At 36.0% G+C, this 22,405-nt stretch overlaps 1 protein-coding gene across 2 annotated transcripts in view; it reads right to left on the bottom strand.

Moving 5' to 3' along the window:
* The window catches only part of Oga (O-GlcNAcase), a 142,452-nt gene that overhangs the window by 73,115 nt on the left and 46,932 nt on the right, over nucleotides 1-22,405 (bottom strand). Inside the window, exons 10-13 of one of the 2 annotated variants that reach the window (XM_089090807.1) lie at nucleotides 20,137-20,414; nucleotides 17,103-17,391; nucleotides 14,955-15,201; nucleotides 7,588-7,673 (exon numbers count right to left, since the gene is read on the bottom strand). In XM_089090807.1, coding sequence (XP_088946933.1) covers nucleotides 7,588-7,673; nucleotides 14,955-15,201; nucleotides 17,103-17,391; nucleotides 20,137-20,414 — 900 coding nt within the window. The remainder of the gene's footprint in view (nucleotides 1-7,587; nucleotides 7,674-14,954; nucleotides 15,202-17,102; nucleotides 17,392-20,136; nucleotides 20,415-22,405) is intronic. The other variant, XM_089090808.1, reaches the window with a different exon arrangement.

The raw sequence follows: 22,405 nt of genomic DNA, 5'->3' as shown, positions 1-22,405 counted from the left end.
CTACGATAACCAATCGATTTCGATGATCCAAAACCTTAGCCAGGAGGTTTAGAACCGTCTTCTATCTTGCAAAACAGCTCTACAGTATACACATCAAATTCTTCAACATGACATGGTTATGTCATAAAGCGTCCTAAATCTGTGTTCATTCATAAATCGTTTGCTCATAATGACATGAATGCTGTAAGGGAGGGGACTAAGTGTAGAACAATGTGGTCCCCATGCCTTTTTTCCTTTTTTCTTCCGACGACTTCGTATAGAAGGAGTGATGGGCAAAATTTAGGAGAGGAATTATTAAATTGGGAACTGAGAGTTCTAGTGCCATTTCTAATATAATAAACAACATATCTGAACTATCAACTGCACTCTCGTGAAAAAATAACTAAAAGTTGATTTGAAGTTAAACCACTGTCAAAGCCCATTCTGGCTCAGAAAAAAACAAACACAGGGCCAAACACAGGAACAAAAATAGGTAGAAAATGTTAGTTTGAGACCGAAGCGATAAAGGAACAAAGGAGCAAAGAAACGAACATTGGAAATTATTAATAAACACTGTAACTTTTCACAATAAAACAGCTTACAGTTGGTGTGACATCATACAACAGTCAAAACCTACTGAATTGGAACTAAGAAAAAAGGAACAAAAACAAATGAGAAATAGGAGCATGAGAAAAAAACAACACGCGAAGGAAGGAGCCAGGAAACGAACCCGGGATCAACCGAAGGGAAACATACAGGGACGAATAAACGAAAGGAGACAGTAACAAAGACAGGCACAGCTCGTTGGAGGGTATGGTGGTAACAACTTTCTAGTGGTGCCCTGAGATTAGTGGGTAAAAACAGGAGGCTACTACTGCTAATTTCGATCACCATCTAGCCACCGGCTTTCCTGCCCAGTGTCTGACCACGAGGCAGGATATTTTTGGAATACGCTGCCGAGTTAGGATGGACTAAAGCCGGTGATGGTTGCCAGAACCATTTCCGAGAGAGGGGGGTTGTTATTCCCCCTGGAAATTTGAAGTGCTAAGCGGAGCGTAAAAAAGATCCTTTGAGGAGCGAACAGAGGTGGATAAAGAAATTCCCTTAATAGCACCGGTTATGAAATCCAAGTGTCGCTTGTTACTGATGGCTGGCCAGTACTCTCGTTAAGGGACAAATTTTGCCTACCAAAGCTGGTCTGAAGGCAGGCCAGGCACGTAAGCCCTATCTCCAAGCAACATGTCCGAAAGTGTATCAATAGCACAGTGCATATTGTGTTCTACATTATTTGTAATTTTTATTTGTGTACGTTTATCAATAGTGCCAATGGTAGGTTACCCTATATCTCGTAAAGAACCCCCTGCATCATTTTTCTGATTGGACAACGGCCCATGGAGCTGTCCACAAACAAGTAGAACCTGTATCACCGTACCTGTCCCAAACATCAGCTCTTATAGACATAGAAAAGTGGTCTGATGTCAGGATGTTCAACTTCAATGCATCTAATATTGAGTATCTACTAATCATCAGATCAACGCTCTCCAATTGACATCTAGACTTCATCTTCAAGGGTGAAAGCTATCAAGACAGTTGACATACTTTTTCTTTTAGGAATACATTTCTCCCCGGACCTCTCATGGGGACCCCACTTGGATCAGGCCCTATCCTCCTGCGCGAGAAAGCTGGGCGGGATTCTTTATTCTAAGAATCATCCAGCTCAGTTATCCCTCTGTACATGTCTTGGATTACGCCTATAGTTGAATATGTACGCTCGGTTTTTGCAGGTGCTTGTAAAACACTAATGGCGCCACTAAAGAGGATCCAAAGTATAACCCTAATGGCGACCTATAGCATGATTGGGTACCAATACGACCTGTCAGTGAGAGAGTAGAAGTAGCACAATGGTACCACCTACAGCCACCATTTGCCAAGACAATACGCACACAAGCCAAAACAAGGTACGGCCGGAATACGTTTAATAAGATTCACCACCCTGAATACCTGAAGAAGAGGTTGGTAAGACGCCACACCTCCATTGGCATCGGTCTGTCGAGGGAGATTAACTCTGACAACCCATCTCCTTTTTCCTTCAAAGGAAGTCTAATAGACATAATTCTAGAAAAAGACCTAAATAAAAGCTGTTCTCAAGGGAAGTTAATTCTGAAAACCGTCTCCTTTTTTCTTTGAAGGAAGTCTTAGCGGCCAGGCACCTTGAAAGATACCATTAAAAAAAGAAAAATCAAACTGATTTCCCAAAATCTAACTAAAAGTAAAAGCGACGTATACAAACTTTGAAAAGCAACTTCAATACAGTTTCTACTAAAAATAGAACGAAAGACTTTCACCAAATTTTTGTTGGAATAGACATCGTTTTGGGGATGTTTAGACAAGCATAATCTAACTATACTGGACAACAGATGGACAAATCTCTGAAGAACAGAGCAAAATAAGGGTGTCTAAAGTCTTCTACCCTATACAGTTCTTGGCCTTTGTACCCCCCACAGCTTAAATAGTAAATCTGGACTCGAAGATAACTTCTATAAAATCAACAATATAGTCTGAAAGATAAACACGTTGATTTCAAAGACGTTGATATCGCGCGAAATACGACCAATTTTAACTCTTTTCAGGGAGTTTTTGTTTGGAGGAGACATTTTACTCGACAACTTCGAAAAGTTGTCCAATAAATGTGGGCCTACTCTTGACAAATTCTCCCAATCTAATACAACAAGAAACACTAGTTCTGTGTCCTCAGGCAAAACATTCATCTGCACACACAAAAATACCCTAAATAATTAATACATGAATTCATCCACCGTTAAATTTCGTGACAGTTATAATGATAGAAAATAGTATGCTGCCAAAGAGCTCATACTTTTCGTTGCAATCTGCTGTTCAATGACATTTTGGACATGGACGAAGAATTACAAGCAAATACTAACTTGCTGGTTTCATCAAAAATACTGTTAGTTTGCAAGGAGAGCAAAGCAAAGAGCGGCTTTCAAAACTAAACGGATTTTAGCTTCAATGAACTAGCCTTTGTAAGACGTTAAATAAAAAAAGTTTTTCGACCGAAAGTAAGGAACATCATTAAAACTTAAAACGAACAGAAATTATTCCATACATGAGAGGGACTGCCCCCTCCTCAATCCCTCACTCTTCGCGTTAAGGTTTTTTGGTACTATTAAAAAAGCTTCTTATTCTAATTAAATAAAAAAACAAGCTTTTTTAACTGAAAGTAAGGAGCGACATTAAAACTTAAAGCGAACATAAATTATTCTGTATATGAAAGTGGCTGTCCCCTTCTCAACGCCTCACTCTTAACGCTAAAGTTTTTATTGTTTAAAAAAAATAGAGTTGTGAGAAAGAGTCAAACTATAGCGTAAAGAGCGACCCCTTAATCACAAAGACGGTTAATTAGAAAAAATAGCGCTAAAAACTTTAGCGTAAAGAGCGAGGTATTGACTAGGGGCGAACCCAATCATATACGTAATAATTTCTGTTCGTTTTAATTTTTGATGTTGCTCCTCAATTTCAGTTGAAAAACTTGTTTTTTTTTAATTTAATTTCTGATGTTTTTTTTAGATAATCCTGGGAAATCCGGAGCCTCCTTCATAGCAGTGTCCATTCCCCCATGAAAAGATCCTCCCACGTAACCCCCGACCCCCCCCCCCACTACCATAAAAAATCCCCCCTGAAAACGTCTGTATATTTCGCAATAACCAATACTACATGTAAACATTGGGCAAAGTTCATAACTTGCAGCCCTTCCTCCGGGGACTATGGGGTATTCAGTCATCCTCAAAGACATAGCTTTTATATTTTTCGACCATTCTGAACAAAATGGGTATCTCAAAATTTTGATCGGGTGACCTTGAGGAAAAAATGAGCATGGGAGAGGACCTAGTTGCCCTCCATTTTTTGGGTCACTTAAAAAGGGCATTAGAGCTTTTAATTCCCGTTCGAATCAGCCCTCCCACGATATCCTAGGACCACTGGGTCGATGCGATCACCCCTGGAAAAAAATAAATAAAAATAAATAAAATATGAAAAAAAAAACAAATAAACACACATCCGTGACCTTTCTTCTGGCAAAAAATACAAAATTCCACATGTTTGCAGATAGGAGCTTGAAATCTCTTCAGTAGGGTTCTCTGATACGCTGAAACTGATGGTGTGATTTTCATTAAGGTTTTATGGCTTTTAGGGGTTGTCTCCCCCTTTTTTCGAAAATCAGGCAAATTTCCTCAGGTAACTTTTGATGGGTAGCATTAAACTTGATGAAACTTATATATTTGAAATTAGCATAAAATATGATTCTTTTGATGTATCTATTGGTATCAAAATTCTGTTTTTTAGAGTTTCGGTTACTATTGATCCGGGTCGCTCCTTCCTTACAGTTCGTTACCACAAACTATTTGATTAACTTAAATTAGAAACTTTAAATTAAAACATTTAATTTAACAATTAAATGTTTACATTTTTTAGTTAGCATTTAATTTAACCTGAAACATTTTAAATTAAATTGTTTCAGAAGTTGTTTTTAAAGAACTGGGACAAAAAGTCAAAATTTAGCGTAAAGAACAAAGTGTTGAGGAGGGGGCAGCCCTCCTCCTATACAGAAACATTTCTGTTCGGTTTAAGTTTGAATGTTGCTTTTTACTTTCAGTTAACAAACTTATTTTTCAAAATTTAATTTCTGATTGTTTTTCAAATAATACCGAGAAATCCACCTTCCCCTCCAGGGATAATTCTTCCCCATAAGAAATTCCGCTATGGAAAGTTCCTCCCTCGTAAAATCCTACCGGTCAATTCCATCCTCGCTGAAAATTCTCCATGGAAAAGTTGTTGCGGACGATTCCACCTTAAAAAATCCCCCTAGCATACTTTCAAATGGAAAGAAAAACTTGCTTCTTAATCAAACTTTCGATCGTTTTTCAGACCTACTGGAAATATCCACCTCCGAGGAAATTTATTCCCGGAAATCCCCCCCCGTCAACGGGAAGTTCCTCCTAAGGAACTCCCCACTCCCAATGGAAAAATCTTCAGACAGTTCTCCGGAACATCTCCACATGTAAAATTGAGTCGCCAAAGAGAAAGTAAGACAAATAAAAATAATTTCGCACTGGAATTCTGGCAAATTCCCCTGGGAAGTTCACTCCTGGAAATTTCCCTCTCCATGAAAAATTCTCCCGTGGAAATCCCCCCCCCCGAAAAAAATTTCGGTATACTTCAGAATAAAAAATACTAAATGTAAACAATGGGCAAATTTCATAGCTTACAGCCCTTTCCCCAGGGGCTTTAGGGGGCCATGTCATCTCCAAACGCAAAGTCCTTGGACCTTTCAACTATCCTGAACCTAATGCCTATCTTGAAGTTTTGGTCAGACGACTTTGGGGGGAAAGGGTGCGTGAGAGGGAGGCTAGTTCCCCTCCAATCTCTTTGGCCACTTAAAAGGGGCACTAGAACTTTTGATTTTCGTCGAATAAGCCCTATCTCGATCTTCTAGGACGAATGGTTCAATATGATCACCCATAGGAAAAGCAAAACAAATGAACACGGATCCGTGACCTTTCTCCTGGCAAAAATATGTAAAAATTTCACATTTTTGTTACTGGAAACTTGAAACCTCTATGACGGGGTTCTCTTATACGCTGAATCTGAGTGGGCAATTTTTATTAAGATTCCTTGACTTCTCAGGTGCGTCCCCCCCCTTCGAAAATCAGGCAAATTTTCTCAAGGTCGTAGCTTTTGATGGATAATATTAAACTTGATGAATTTCATATACTTGGGATCAGCGTAAAAAGCCAATTCTTTTGATGTATCTATTGTTGTCAAAATTCCGTTTTTTTTAGATTCGTTAACAATTAGGCTGAGTCACTCCTTATTTTCAGTTCATTACCACAAACTGTTTGATAAGACTAAAACGAGTAGAAATTACTATGAATAAAAATGCCTAAAACGAAACGAAAAGAGGTGCAACGTTACTTACCAGTTACACTTCATAGTTTGTGAATTGACATTCGAACAAAATTAAGAACTTCTTTCAATAAAAAGCCAACAAGCCTCAATCTAAGGTGGAGGTATTCAATTTGTAATTCATAAAACACAATCTAGAGGAAATTTAGGACAATTTTTTAGTATTAGGCAGACAAGTACAAGGAAATTTATTTCGACTGATCCGTAATTCAAGGGTTACGAGAACAAAATTTGTCAGATAACAAAAGAGAGAGAAAAGAAGGGCATATTACTCAATAGGTATAGGAAAAATAGACAAATCACTTGAAAAATACAAAACTTATTAAGAGGGAGAATTGAGGCATTCCTGCGTCCGTGCCTGGTGCAAGTGTACACACACACACACACCGTCATACATAATATATATACATATATATATATATATATATATATATATATATATATATATATATATATATTGAATTTTTTTTTTAAAGATACGTCGAAAAATTTCAATACTTCAAAATGAGAAAAAAATAAGACATTTATCTGATCGTGAGAGACAACCCATGTAGATGAGTGTGTAAACATTATTTCTTGGTAGGGATTCTTATTTAAATAAACCCACATAAGGAGTCTCTCATTGACAGTGACTGTGCAAAACTATATTTCAAGATCTTTTACGATTAGATTAATTACGAAGATACATAGGAAGCGTTGTGAACATGTAAACAAAGGTGACTCCTCCATAATACTGATTTCTTCTCATAAGGTTCACGAAGTTAAATACTATATAAGAGCACCTAATCAAAAGCAGTCGCTCCCTATCTTTCAGAAAGATTACGCACGTCGCATTTTTTTTGCAACTGCATTAATAAGCATGTTAAGTTAGATAGGACGAGCTTTGACTTCTCAAAATATTTTCAGTTATCAGCCGTTTCCACGAGTCAACCCTGCAATCTTAAAAATTGAGGATAAAATAACGTTAACTTAGAAAATACAACTTAAGCTGGCATAACATAACGTTAAAAACAAACGTTAACTTAGAAAATACAACTTAAGCTGGCATAAAATACCCCGATATTTATAAAATACAACTGTTTATATATAAAAAATATACACCCTAATTCCTGTCCGAATATAAATCCAGACGGGTGAAAACACCATAAAATGGATATAGGCCCGGATGTATACATTTAGAGACAGATATACCAGCGGGATTAACCCGAGGCTTGAGGGAAATTTTCTCCCCTTTGCCCGCCTACTTATAGTGCTGCGTACAACAACCTCATGTTTATTTGCAACTGTGAAGAATAACCAATTAACTTAGATAAGACACGCATGAAGTGGCACCAATTCACCAAAATACAGGATTTTTCGCTTTAAAAAAAAAATTAAGTTAAAAAAAAAAAAAAGAAATCAAATCTATCGGGGAAGGGGGAGGCATTTTGTTTTTTATCGATTTTTTTTAATGGATATGAAAAAATGTACTTTCCTAAATCCCCCACACAACTGTCGTTCATACATGCATGAACATTGAATGAAGAAGGAGGTAGGTCAACCTAAATTGAAAAAAGAACTATACTTCTGTGCTATCTTTGAGCACGAGTTTCGAAAAAGAAAAACTATAGTGAACACGGTATAGCTTACCTGCAGGTCTGTTGCCAAACCACCGCGGAAAACCCAGGGCTCTTCCTCTCCAGTAACAAATGATTCGTTTGATGATTTATTGAAACCTATAATAAAACAATAACAAAACCAGAGAAAAAACAAACAAAAAAACCGTATAAATTCTTTCAATATAGATGGAAATTTAAGGATTTGAAAAAAGACGAATTACACTTAATATAATCTACTAAGCGCCAAATAAATCTTCTTCTATTCAAAAACGATCTTTTCGAATAATTTCGCGCAAAAAAAATAAAAAGATAAGAAAAAAAGAAAAGATGTAACAGAGAAAGTTTCTATTTTAGTTGAAACTTTTTGTATTACTACTTCTAAATAAGTAAAAGCAACATTTTAAACATTTCTTTTATAAATATTCATCGGCCATACGGTGAATCTCTGTGACATGCACTCTATGTGGTCCTGGCACCGCTTTTCATGGGAGCGCAACAGTCAACGCCAAAATTTCAAAGGAATTGCTCTTTAAATCTGTACGTACTTGTATTTAAACAGAAAAATGATGCACATTTAAACATTATTTCTTCGAAAATGTCCCCATAAAGAATGACGTTCATCATTACTATCGTCATTCACGCTCAAGTACCAATAAAAAAGTTTAGACATTAACTTTCTTCAATCCATAGTAATTAACTTGGCAGACCCTAAAAACAGCAAACTTGGCTAAGTTATTAATTTCTGTAAAAAAAAACATTTTCTCCCCGACATGTTTTTATATTGTGTCGAAATTTCTAGCGGCAATTAATACAAATAATAAATAGTTGGCTATAAATCAATAATCAGAATACTGGCTATAAGTCAGCAATTAATAAGTCATTACTCTTTGACCAGGAAAAATGAAAAGGTTTAAATATTACAAATGTGGAGGAATATAAATTTCTTCAGAAAAATCAAGGCCTAGGACAAGGTTGAAATCCTAATGACACATTCGCATCACTCTCCACACAAATAAATTACAGTTTATTTGGTCAATATACCTCTACAAAGGAAAACACTTAAAGTATGTAAACATATATAGAGACCAAATAGTCTGTGCTAAATTCCACACATTGTTAAAGAAATAAAAGGTAAACAGAGTTAATTATAAAAAACGCATTAAGAAATTGAGTAAATCTCAGATTATGCAACTCTTAATCTCAAACGAGGGAATAGGAACTTTTATGAAATTAAAATAATTGAATTAAAACATTTTTTCCTAAGTTAAGAAGGAATCAAAATTGAAGGAAACAAAGTACAAAAAAAGAAAAAGTTCATCAGAAGAATGACATACTTATTTTTCTGCTAATACATATAGAAAAATCATTGCACGTCTACAGTTTAAACAAGATGGAACATTCCTACCGTTGTGCAGAACAGTTAGAGGCGGAAGGGACAGGGCATTGGAGGAGCAACAGATCCACCCGGGTCCTCTAGTACTAAAAGTAATTATTTTTTGCTAGATTTTGGTTCAAACAAGGCGCAAGTTTCTACATATAAGATAAAAGCTGGCAGGTATTGGAGGCAGAGGCGTCACAAGCCAAAATAATTGGGGGGGGGGGGTAATGAATTTACCGAACGGCTGGTTATGTTACAGACTGGTTTGGGAGATTTTACTTTTAGAATTATTTATTTTTTTTTTTACCGAGAGAGGCTGATCTTCTTTCATTGATGTCCCGGGATATATTTCCGTCAGTTCATTTACCCATTAAAAAAAATTAGCCCGTAAAGCAGCGGTCCTTCGCGCCTGCTATTGGAGGCCCCTGATTGGAGGGCCCTTTGGTCCACTTTAGTTCTCCAAAGATACCTATTGAAAGTTCTAAGATGATTCTGATTAAAATCAGGGTCAATATGCCCACCTTTCTGCAAAAAAATGGCAAGAGGAGCGAATATAGCCCACTGGCCCGCTTCCTGTTTTCAATAAAACTGATTAAACATTCCTGTATGATTCTGGTTTAAACTATGTTCGAATTACCCATATTTTTACAGAAAACTCGGCTGTGGAGAAACGCGAGGGGGGGGGGGGGGCATGGTCTGATTTTGGTGCTTCCGTCATACAGATTGAAGATCCTTGCATGGTCTTGGTCCAAACAAGGCAACGTGAGAACATTCCAGCAATAAAGTGGGCAGCAGGACGGGGAGGAAGAAGGGAGGTTGTTACAAGGGCTATTTAATCTAGTTCTCCTAACTTGTAGATTGAAAAAAAATCTGTAATACTGGTCCAAACAAAATAGACCATTGTCATCTTTCTAAAAAAAAAATTCGTCGGTGGTGACGAGTGGGTTTATTACCTGCTTTGCGTATCAAGCTCATTTTTGCACACAACCAAAAATTGGCTCGTTTTTGCACAAAATCGTTTCCCAATTTTTTATGGGGGGGGGGGGAGGGGAGGGGATATGTTCCGCCTCAATGAAGTTAACAACCCTTAAAGTTCCCAAAAATTTACGGCTCATGGACGAATTTTTATACACACAAAATACTAATCTAATGCACTTTATTAGCTCTTCAAGGATCAGCGTTGAAAAATTATATGTCTCTTAGTCCAGAAGTTGATTTTTTCGGCCATGGGCCAACTTTTCAAGATTAATTCTAAGAAAGGAGCAAAGGAGAAGCTCCAGGTTCTTTGGAAATTAGAGAGTTATTTGAGTTTAGGAGGTACTTGGAAATCTGTTCCTTTGCCACCGTCCCAAACCAGAAAATGTAATAATAAACTCAACCGAAATCAAAAATAAAAATGGCTTGTTATAGTAGCCGGCGAATCTTGGATCCCTTGGAAAAAATCTCTTTTGGATCCTTAGATTTTTATATTCGTCATTTAAAAAAAATGTATTGACATTAAGGCCAGGGAACCGCCGTTGATTTTAAACACTTTTAGATTTTAGTTCAACTTCAATTTGAAACTGGTGCCTGTTTGCTTAACTACTTCTACAGATCTTTTCGTTAAGAAGAAACATGGCTCAAAGCAGCTCAGAGGAACAAATTAAGATAGTTCTCGATGAAATTCATTATAAAACTCCAGGTCAGCTCACACACTGTAGAATCTGGCTCAAGAGCAAGGAAAAACCGTCCTTGAACCAAGGCAAAAAGCCTTTCAAAACATAATTTCATATTCTTCAATCCAAATTGAGGTCCACACTTCCAATAAAAACTGCAGAGGTTAAGTACTTGACACTTCCTTGAAATAAAAAGTGCAATCAGCTAGCAATGCAATCTGCTAGCCATCACCAGCTGGCTACATTTTTAGCATTATTAAAATGCTATCAGTTTAGCATTAGCTAAATTTTAGCATAAAGAGCAGGGTGTTGACGTGGGAGACAGAACACCCCCCTTCCTCATACAAATAAAACTATGTTGTGACCAAGATGTGACTAAGGTGTGCTCAAGATTGCAAAATGCCCCCATTAATGCTGGTGGTGCCAGGAACTACTTGCTGTACCGTTCTATGTGACCTGAGAAGATGTGTTAGTTTCTGTTCTGCATTCGTTCGGGATTGAACTTATTAGAAGCTTTAGAAACTCATATCCCAGGTATAGGGAACATGAAATTAGGTGATATAGAATTGGTTTACTCAGGCAGGAAGAAGGGGGTATATAGACAGGGAGTAGGGCTCATGATGAATAAGGAAGCTGCTAAGTCTTACATAGATAAGAAATGTATTAATGATAGAAGGCTAGTTGCTCATTATATGGCTAAAAAGTACCGGCTGATCGAGAAAGTACTGACTCAGATGGATTTTACTTAAGGCAAGAGGACCAAATAGACAGGATCCCTGATAGAAAGATGGTATTTTATTAGGAAATATTAATGCACAGATTGGTAGAAACAGGAATAGATAGTACCACCAGTTTATGGAAATTTGGGATAGGAAAAGAAAATAGTAACAGTTATAGACTGCTGCAGTTCTACAGGCATAACAATCAAGTTATAAACAATACAGTATTTGGTCATATAATGACCCATAATCAATACAACCAACCTTATTGATAATGTTATCGTAAACCAAAGTCTGACAGGATTAACACAAGAGGCTTGAATACATAGCAGTGGTGTTATTGATATTAAAATTAAAGATCATCATCTAGTAGTGTCTAGGGTTAATTTAAAGCTGAAATTTAGGCAGGATAACTACCTTCCCAGAAGTTATGGCGTTGGTAGACTCCAGGATGGGAATTTGAGAGAAAATTTCCAAGAACAGTTGAATAATTAAGCTAGAGTCCAAAATCTAAAAATGTAGAAGATGGATGGAATAATTTTAGGAAAATAGTTAGCGAGGTAACAGATAGTGTCCTAGATAAGAGAATTAGAAACAAATCTAGGAATTTTAGTGAAAATGCTTTAGATCTAGTAGAGAAGATATTTGAGTGACAGATCCTATGAAAACAAGAGGAATGTAAAGAAAACGGAGAAAGCAATAAATATGAATTAAGGAGGTGCGAAGTAAAGATCATGGATAAACTTGCTGAATATCCGGAAGATGCAGTTACAAGGAATAAAAGTAAAATATTTTATTTGCATGTTAAAATATTGAGAGGGACTAGTCAATCTGGACTTACCCGCGTTAAAGATAGGAACGAGGTCACAAATAGTGACAATAAAAGATTTAAAAAGAGGTGGAGAGGGCAAACCGTACTGAATTATAGGAAATGATTCAGAAAAGAAAAAAAAATTGTAAGACTTTGGAAGGGAATGAAAGTTTATTTTGCAAGGAGACAATACTAAAAGCATTAAAAAGTAATAAGGCCCCAGGTAGTGATACTGTGGCAAATTAGTTTTCAAATATGGTGGATGTTCAGTTAGAGATAAATTAATGAAAATTATCAATATGGTTTTCGAAAAAGAGGAAGCACCCATCGATGTTTAGAAAAACTCTAATTAAACCCCTCTATAAGAAAGATAATAAGAGTGAGTGTGGTAATGGAGGCAATAGCTTTGTCTCAGTAGGAAGCAAATTACTTAGTATGATAATACTTTTTAGACTTAGAGATGCTGTAGACAAAGTTTAAGGACAAAATAGTGTGGTTTCAGGAAGGGGGGGGAGAATGTATCGGCCAAATTCATACTCTTAGATTAATAATTGAGAAGTGCCTGAGTTATCAGACACCTTTCGTCCTCAGTTTTATATATTATGAACAAGCGTTTGATTCAGCCAATAAAAGAGCTTTAACGAAGGTCCTATCCTTGTATGATATACCAGATAAATACACTAAAGTGATTAGTGCTATCTACAAAAATAGCATTGCAGCAGTCAAGGTAGGAAATGAGATTGGTAGGTCGTTTGATATTGAATCAAGAGTTAAGCAGGGTTGCGTTCTATCCTCTTCTATATGGATCATTTTGATGGCGAATGTCCAAAGGAGACCGACAAAGGCAAGGGGAGAAATTAGAATCAAAAGAGGAAGTAAAACTCTCATAGACTTAAAGCATGCTGATCATTTGCGTCCTAGAGAATCCTAGATAAAAATATTAGCAAAATGATGATTTTTTTTGAGGTTTTGACAGTTAAGAGCGCCAGAATAGGTTTGAAGATTTAATATTTAAGAACGCTAAGGGACTTAGACCTGGAACAAGTTAATCAGAAGAAGTGATGTTGGGTAACAAGAAGATCGATCAAGTGGATAGCTTCACTTACCTAGGTAATATTATTAGAAAAGATGATGGATGCAGCGAAGATGTTAAATGTAGAATTGCCAAGGCCCAGGGCGTATTTTCATAGTCAAAAATAAGTTTGAAAGAAGAGCAAGATAAATTTGTGGACCAAGATTAGAATATTAAAAGCTACACTGATGACATTGTCCAAGTATGGCTCTGAAACTTGGGCGTACAGACAGACAGAAAAATTTGTTAGATTTTTTTCTAGAGGAATTGTCTCAATATTCTTTCGGGTACCCGTCTGAACGACCATATTTTAAACAGTAAGCTGTACCAAAAATGTGGTTCTATCCCACTTTCTAGGACTATAATTAGAGAAAGTTTAGATGGCTAGGACACGTTCTGCAGTTGAAGAATCACAGGTTGCCAGAGATAGTCCTTTCCGACCAACTGTCTAGGGCCAAACGAAAAGTAGTTTGTCCTCAAAAGAGGTGGGAGGAGGTCGTAAGGGAGGAGTTAAATGGAATTGGAACTTCTTGGGAGGGTGTAAAGAGAGAGGCTTTGAATAGATCGGTATGGACGAGGAGCGTTCATGGCTCTGTTGGCCTTATGCGCCTTAATGCTGTAGTGAGATTTTAGTAGTAGTAGTTCAATGTTGTTTTTGACTTTTATTTAAAATAAGTTGTTCAAAAATATAAGTGTATACTTGAAACTGTTAACTCTTTCCATTCAAGTGCATTTTAAACTTTAGCGCTCTTAAAGGTTGACGGTTGGGGAAGGCTAACTCTTGCCCTTCATATTTATGGTGAATCCAGTTTATTTTATATTTAAAAACCTACTTTCATGTATTTATTTTTTTATCTAGTCATTAACAAAAAGCACGAGATTCCACCCTCTCCACTCCCTCTGCATGAAATGTCTGGAGCACTGTCGGCGTTCAGTGTGTGTTTTTTTTCATTTTTTATTAATAGCACAGCTACAAAGAGGAGCCATCTTTACGAATGATCATCATCTTAAAAAAGTACCCTTATACATATATAAATAAACTTTTCATTCTAACCAACATTAGGAACATAGTTTCTACAAATGCATATTCCAGTGAATAAAAAAAGAAGAAAATCAGCATGGTTTAATAGAGAAACTGTTGTAACTGAAAACCGCTATAAAAAAAGTTCCAATATACAATTTTGGCAAATTAATAAAGGCTTGCACAAAATTCGCGAGGCCTAGAATTCCTTTTAAAGACAAGCCGTTACAAAATAAACAATTTACAGACATTAGTTTTAATCGTATCTAAGTATTTCTTATAACTTAACGCAGCACTTTACAAGGTTTACTACCATGAAACGGCATGGATGAGGGCCAGGATTACTTACACTCCATAGCCTAGGAAAAAGGACCATCAGCGAATACAGTCCTATGCCACATTCTGTTTGGTTGGCAATTATCCTATCCTTGCTAGTTTAGCCGTTTAAGCGTGAACTCAAATTTTTACTGTTGGTTTGTATCTAGAAAATCAACGAGTATTCCGTTAAGTAGCCCTTTCTAAGCCCAATCATACTCTCAGTGTCTTAACTTACAGTGCAATCTCCATGAATCAATCCAAACCATGACCTACGAGGCCATTATTTACGGTTCAAGTATTTAAGGTTTACGACTGAGCACACTCGGTCGACGTTGTTCTTTTGGGACTACTTCCAGGATATTTAAGATTTGTCTGGTAAGTAGACCTTTCTAGACCCAAATACACATTGAGTGTCTTATCTTACCGTTCCATCTCCATGAGTCCATCCCAATCCATAGTCCATGACCTATGAGGCCCTTACCTCCCAAACACTTACCGAGCCATTTGACATAGGCGTTAAGGAGGGAAACAACTCCTCGCATGTCCCACACATACGGGTAAAGATCATAAAGTAGTTCTCTATTATTAATGTAGGTCAATCTTGTGAAAAGCCTATTTAACGCCCGAGACATTTCGTCAAATCTGGATGCTCTGTCGTGCCACTCACGGACCTGCAAGTAATAAACACAAAACATAATTAGATTTATTAAAAAAATAGATGTCGCTAATGAATATAAAGAGGCTGCGAAAAAAAAGAAGCGTACTGATAATGTTACTGTACAAACATACTAATACTAATAGATTCCTAATCACTGGAATTTTACGGCTCTGTGATTTTAACCGAGCCCGTTTTTTACGACGTCAAGTTTCCTTAAACCTGTGACTGGATATCCAAGATTAGGGTGGGACATCACTATATTTATTTATAATATGTTTATAATAACAGTACTCATAAATTTAGAGACTCGTGATGATATCTTGCGTCACAAAAGAATCTATTAAGTAGTATTTTTCCTTACTACTCAGATGTTTAACAAGGTTGAGAGGCAGCCAAAATCAAACATTTCTATTCATTTTTATCTTAAACAGCTGAATATTGCATCAAAGTGGGGAATTCGACTCAAAGAACAGCCATATATTCTTTTTAAACACAATTTTACCAAACGAAGAGACAATTAAACAACAACATAACAATTAAACAATTTCACATTGAACGCAACAACATCTTTCTGGTAAAGCCTGGGAGCAGAAATCAAGAATACATCTGCTGATCTGCAATACATACTTTAATTTAATAATTTGAGCTTAGCTCATGAATGCAGGAAAACATGAGTTTTACATATATTGAGATATTGACCATAAGAAAACACCAAAACATGGATTTGGTTCTCAATAATGCTAAACCTTTCTTTATTCTTGATAATTTTTTTTACGCTGCGCAATGAATTATAAAAGATTTTACCCTGTATACCTCTCCGCCTCTATTATTGGCCTTCCGCCCTATTCTTCTCAAATTTAGAATATTTCACCCCAGCACAATTCTCAGGGTTTTTGGGGTCTTCCTTAACAAAGAGAAACAAAAGAAGTTCCCTTGAAAAAAATCGCGATATTCCAATGATTGTCATTAATGATCGTAATTAGCATCAAAAGATGACAACTACAATTAACATAAACAAATTTTTAAATATTGCTTTCAACAAACGAGGATTATCTTAAAGTCAACATCCACTGAAGCTGAAGTTTTAGACCCCCAATAAAGGATAGGATTTGCTGAACGAATTAACCCTAATGAACATACAACAAAGATCCACGCACATTGGGGGAGCAGAAATAAAACTTTTTAACAAATTTCAACGATGGCATTTCTAATGGTAAAATTTTCGTTTTAATATTGATGGCCTTTCCAAGGGGCTTAAAAATTTTAAGTCAGGAGTACCACATTAAAAGTTAAAATGAGGGACCAAAAAAATACAGTTGCATCCAGACTACCAAAAGACGCATAGCACAGAAAGTTAACTTAACTAATTTTTTACATCCATTATCCTAAGTTTTTATCCAAAAGCCCGGGAAAAAAAAGAAAAAAAAAGAAGAAAAACAGGAGAAGGTTAATAAGAATAGATTGGTTTTGGCACGGAGGTTTGAGGCTATGAGGCCACCCTAGGCTTGAGGCTATGTAAGGCTCTTATTTTTTAGTTTTAGAGACGATTACTTTCGAGCCAGGAAATTACAACCTATTTCAAATTTCGAGTAGTTCTGACTTAACCCCCTCTCTCTTCCAGAGAAATTGCTTGATGACTTCTTCCCTCAGAGAACCGAAATCATCAGATAAAAGGGGCGAATTTTTCAAATATTTTGCTCATCTCAATAAAAACGAAAGTAAGAAAACGTCAAGAGGAACTAATTTCTGTCAAATCAAAATTCTGCATAATTTGAGCGCTAAACCCTCATTGACCAACAACACGTCAAATGAAAACGAGCAATACAAGAATGTAACAATTAAAACAAACGAAGTAAATTCAAATAATGGCAGCAATATTCAAAACATGCAGATACGGCAAGTTAACGAACATACCTCACGACTAGGAGAAGAGCGCCCTTTTCCTTTATGACTTTCATTTAATAAATGACTATTTTGTTTGAGCCAGGAGAATTCTTGCAAAAGTTTTAATCCTTCAGTTCCGTGTTCAAATGGTAAATAAAATAAGTCACACAATAACAGAATATCTTCAACGGTAATTTCAAACTCGGAGTTAGAAGGAGGTAAATCCGTAATCATCTGGTGAGATATATAAGGAGGACTAGGGATACTCCTGGTTGAGTCGATAGGTCCTGTATCAACTTCTGGTATAGATTTCAATCGACTGAAAAAAAAATATTAACTTAAAAAAAGTTGAAACTGGAAAAGGAAGAGGGAGAAGATGCAAATAAGGTATTAGTCTTCTAGAGATGTTCTAGCATAATTAGAAAATTAGTAAACGATTTTCTAATAAGGTTCTAGTTTTCTAGAGATTTTGGCAGCCTCTATAGATTTTCAGACCTAACCACAGACGGAAAAAATATCTACATTACAGTTTTTCGTTATTCATAAGTACTACAATTTTCAAAATTAGTTTTACGAGGATCTACACCAATCAATCAGTCTTTACAATCTTTTGAGGAATAAGAAGTGGAAACACTGGCATTATTTATCGTTTCGTTTCCAAGTGCATTGAAACAAGATTTTGAAAATTAACATGAACTGAAGTTGGATTGACGTTCAGATTCGGTTATATAAGCATGGAATTCGCTACTACAACTGCAAACCGTTCATCACACCATAAAGAAACACCCCATCCCACTCCATTCAGAGCTTCATTTTCTGCCCCCTCCCAACCCATTGTAGAAAGTTGGTTAGCCCCAGCTGGATTGCCAAAAAGCGCGATTGGGACACAAAACGCACCATAGATTATCATCAGTAAAATGTGATGTAAATATCTTAATTTTTTCTTCATTAAAAACACTGAAAGTGGAATTGAACCAAGTTTTTAGTAGAGCTACTCTTTTGACATGCAGTTGCTCAAACGATCACAATAAACTATCGCAAGACAATTCCTTTGGAAAACGCCTATCATGTTTTCATCAACTGTTCTAGGCATACATTTTTTAGAACATACCAAACGATAGTCATTACCGAGGCTTCTTGTGTCCCATTCTCAGTTTTAAGACTTATCATCCCAATCTTCCGAATATTTTTTAGCTGTTAATTGAAATGAAGAAAACCTTGGCTAAACTGCACCCTAACTACCCTATTTTTTAGATCTTCGTTGCCTCCACCATCGTTATCGATCAGGCACTCTAGGAAATGTGATAATTTCATTACCAAAAATTATCTCTTATCCCCGTTTATTACCATAATTTAAGCAAATCAGCCGTCTTAGAATTGATTTTTAAACCTACTCTCGTACTCTAAAATCTGTAAACTTTCAAGAATTATTTTATTTCACTAGCACCTTAGTTAGAACACATAAGTCAAGAGTATACTCTAGATCAAGAGTTTTGCCTTCCGTCCAATACCAGTTCTCTCATAGCCTATTCTGCATTTCCCGAGGAACAAATTTATCAAAATAATTCATATTAAAAAAAAGAATCAAACAACCCCTTACTCAACTCCTTAATCCACACTGAGCCAACTGCTAGTATTGCTTGCTACCTTAACCATAATTCCTGCTTAATATAGGACTAATCATTTTAAAATACTTATATTATCTGAGTGATGTGTATCCTAGTATTGTTTGACTTTCCGGCCTCATCTTACAGAGCGAATGGTTGTAGAACTAAGAGGAAGGCTGATTTAATTGCAAAGTATAAAATGTACTGTTATTTCTAATTGCATAAACCGACCGGAAAGCAACTTGGCAACCTTTCAACGCTCCATCTGCCCCCGCAGCCAATTACGACAATCGATCAAAGTTTCAAAATATCTAATTTAATCGGAACAGCGTAAAGATAAAAAAAAGCAAAGAAAAAACAAAGAAAAATAAAAAACATGTCGAGGACGATAAGATCGTTGCAGCCCCAGGGGCAAGAGCTGCACATTATGCATACTGTGTCTACTATCAGATATCCTATATATCAGATACCGTATCTAGATTTGCCGATTTCGTCAGATTTGAAAAGTACTCGTGCTACGCTTCTTGAACATTTTAGTTATATAAGACTAGAAGCGCTTACGGAATGCTTATAAGAGCTAATAGGCTCTCTATAGCCGTATTGTGTTGGTCCCTTTATAACGCGTTTGTGATCGCACATATACTGTCTTTAGTGCCTTTTTGCAGGCTGTTTACAGAGAAGGGTAAAGAAGTGTGTTCGAAGTGTTTCTCACAAGTGTGGGAAGTTTTTGCTGGGAATTTCAATTTGGGCTCCTGATCGAATGATTTCTCGTAGATATGCGATGCGCTGAGTCTCACCTCATCAGAAAGGTTGGTAGCCTTCTACAATTGGCTTGATCCGGATCACAGTTTCTTTAAATGCAATTGTGGGAATTGTTATGTATACCTAGGCTAGCGTGATTGTTCTGTTGTTTCTTTTTATTTGTACTCTACAAAGTAACAGTTTTAATAGCCAATAAAAACAATTATTATTATTATTATATACATACAACCTGTTTAAAAAAAAGATGCTTCAGAAATATATTTAATAGAAAGGCAGACATGTTACCTTGAAATCAATCATAGCAATATATTCAATCCCTGCGATAAATGGGGTTTGAAGTGAGGCTCTTCAGTCCATTTTCCCACAAAGTTCTCTGTCCCCAAATTCGTACAGACAGATTTATTATACCTTTTCCTAGTCACGATCATTCGGTGATTTTTTTAGCAAATTGTCCAAAATTATTAAATTTGACAACGGAAAAATAATTGAAAAATATTTCTACAATCAAATTAGGACTGTCAAAAATAAAGAAACATTGAGAAAATATTTGACAAATATTGTTTAACTTTCATCAAAGCTATCAATATGGGTTTATATTGTTGTTGATTAAAAATATTGCAGATGCTGCAAAAAAGCGATAAAGAAGTCACAAGGATTCTCATAGAGAGGATTAAACAATAGAAAAAAAATGTTACCTTTCCTTTGCCGTTTCCTCTTCAACAGTCATAAAAGAAACTACATCAGGTTCTTGCATTGGTTCATCTTTCTGAGCTGGGGATACAGGTCCAGAATTTACATCCATACCTTCCAATGAACCTTGACTGGCTAGCGACAGAGGAGTCGCTGGTCCCAGGATTCCGGAGCTCTTTGAACTGGGAAGCTCTTCGGCTGAGTGGGGCGAATCAGCAGGTGATCGGAAATTTACTTCGACCGCATCAGATGATTCTATTGGTTTTAACTCCATAGCAGGTGGCTAAAAATCGATGTAATTAATAACAATTTTTCATTTCAGTTCAGTTTCTATTTATTTCAAATTTAAAACATTACATTCTCGGTGCACTCAGAATAAAACTAACAAAAAAATAAATACAACTTGAACCTAAACAATACGGTGTAATTTATCTATTTATAACCCATACATAAAAAAAAGTATAGCCTAAAGGTTAGAAAATTAAAAAATTAGAAGAGAAAAACATTCAATCAACGGGATAAAAAATCAGATAAGACGATGATACGGGAACAAATGCGACAAATGCACATTACCCAAGTAAATTGTCATAGTCTTTTAGTTTTTACTTGCGACTTACCTTATTTCATTTACACATACTGGAAAAAGTACTAAGGTAAACTAAGTATGCTTTCATTACGAAAACGCCCCCAAATCCATAATGCACACAACTTCCAAATGATAATCAGTGGATGTTTCAAATGAGCAAGTTGAACTAAATAGCAAATATTAGCAATGAGGCAATGACAAAATCTTTCCTGATGCCGATCCTAATCCAGATTAAATAAAAAAAATAAGTTTTCTCAGCTGAAAGAAAGGTGCAACATCAAAACTTAAAACAAACAGATTCCTCCTCTCCCCTCCCCAGTGTAAAATTTCCCCTGGAAAATTTCCTCCCCATGATGCACTAAGAACAACTTCGACTGTATTTACAACAATTTAGGACTAAGCTCGTTTTTTTTTTAACCGATACGTACAACAGTAATAAAGCTGTCAACTCTCAGAAGTTTCAAAATACAGTAATGTATTTCAAGAGCCAATATTTATAAAACATAGCTGATATCATATAACTTATTTTGCTCATGAAGAATCATTAATCAGTATTTGAAAAAAAGAGTATATCTCCCTTAGTTCAAAAGCTGATTTTCTTTTGCCGAGCATCAACTTTCATATATATATATATATATATATATATATATATATATATATATATATATATATATATATATATATATATATATATATATATATATATATATATATATATATATATATATATATATATATATATATATATATAAATATTATGTACATATGTATATGTACACCGTAAGCTTCAATTTCATTAGCAACAAGAAAACTATTAGTGTAAAGGAGGCATTAACGATACTGCTCTAAGATGGCCGCTCTTTTGGACCTATGAAAAAATATTCCTATCTTGGACCTCTAAATTGTTCCATTTATTATGCAAAGAACATATCAGGGTGATTGGTGCAAGGAACCCTTGTATATTTTAGGCCCCTTTAGAATTTAGTCTAACTTCAATTTAGAGTTGGAGCATGCTTGCTTGCCTGCTGGTTAGGACGGATCTTTCTGTTCTAAACGAGAGAAAAAAAGTACAAAGAAAAAGTGCTGCTCCCGCATGTAATTAAAGCGTTTGTATTCTTCCAATCCTCAGGCATAAGGAGACATAATGATCTTGAAGGTTTGATTAAACAAAAGACACTAATGCTTTGATTATACATAAATTTCTGGAAACCAAGCTAGAAGAACAGGGTAGGATTTACCAACTTGACGGATAAAGATAATGATATAGAAGAAAAACAAATCCCTAAACGAGCAGAAACTAAACTTATTAATCAAGTCAAACTTAAACGGAAAGAAAGTACCACAAACAAGAGTTTGGATACTTCAGTTCGGCTAATCTTGACATAAAAAAACAACTAATTGTATAGGTACAGGATAGCATTAAGGAAACCCCAGATTTCAGGGGCGTTTCCTCCCATAATTGTCCCTGTGGTGGACACAATTTGAATTTTACAACATTTTAGACCTCCAAACCAGTCTCAGTAATGAGTTGCCCGGTCATTGAAGGGAATTTCATGAAGTGTCATGGTGTCATGAAGGACAATATCAATTCTGGAGTTCGACAGGACCAACTCCAGTTAGTCCGTTGATTTTTGAATTAAAATAAACTTAGTGGAAGTGATGAAAAATTTGAGAGCCATGACTAATTG

Source organism: Artemia sp. Qi Xiang Cuo, chromosome 6 (genome assembly GCF_049724085.1).
Source record: "Artemia sp. Qi Xiang Cuo chromosome 6, ASM4972408v1, whole genome shotgun sequence".
In the NCBI taxonomy this organism is placed as follows: domain Eukaryota; kingdom Metazoa; phylum Arthropoda; class Branchiopoda; order Anostraca; family Artemiidae; genus Artemia; species Artemia sp. Qi Xiang Cuo.
Note: the sequence above shows the minus strand (reverse complement) of the source record. Positions and strands in the feature narration are given on the sequence as shown.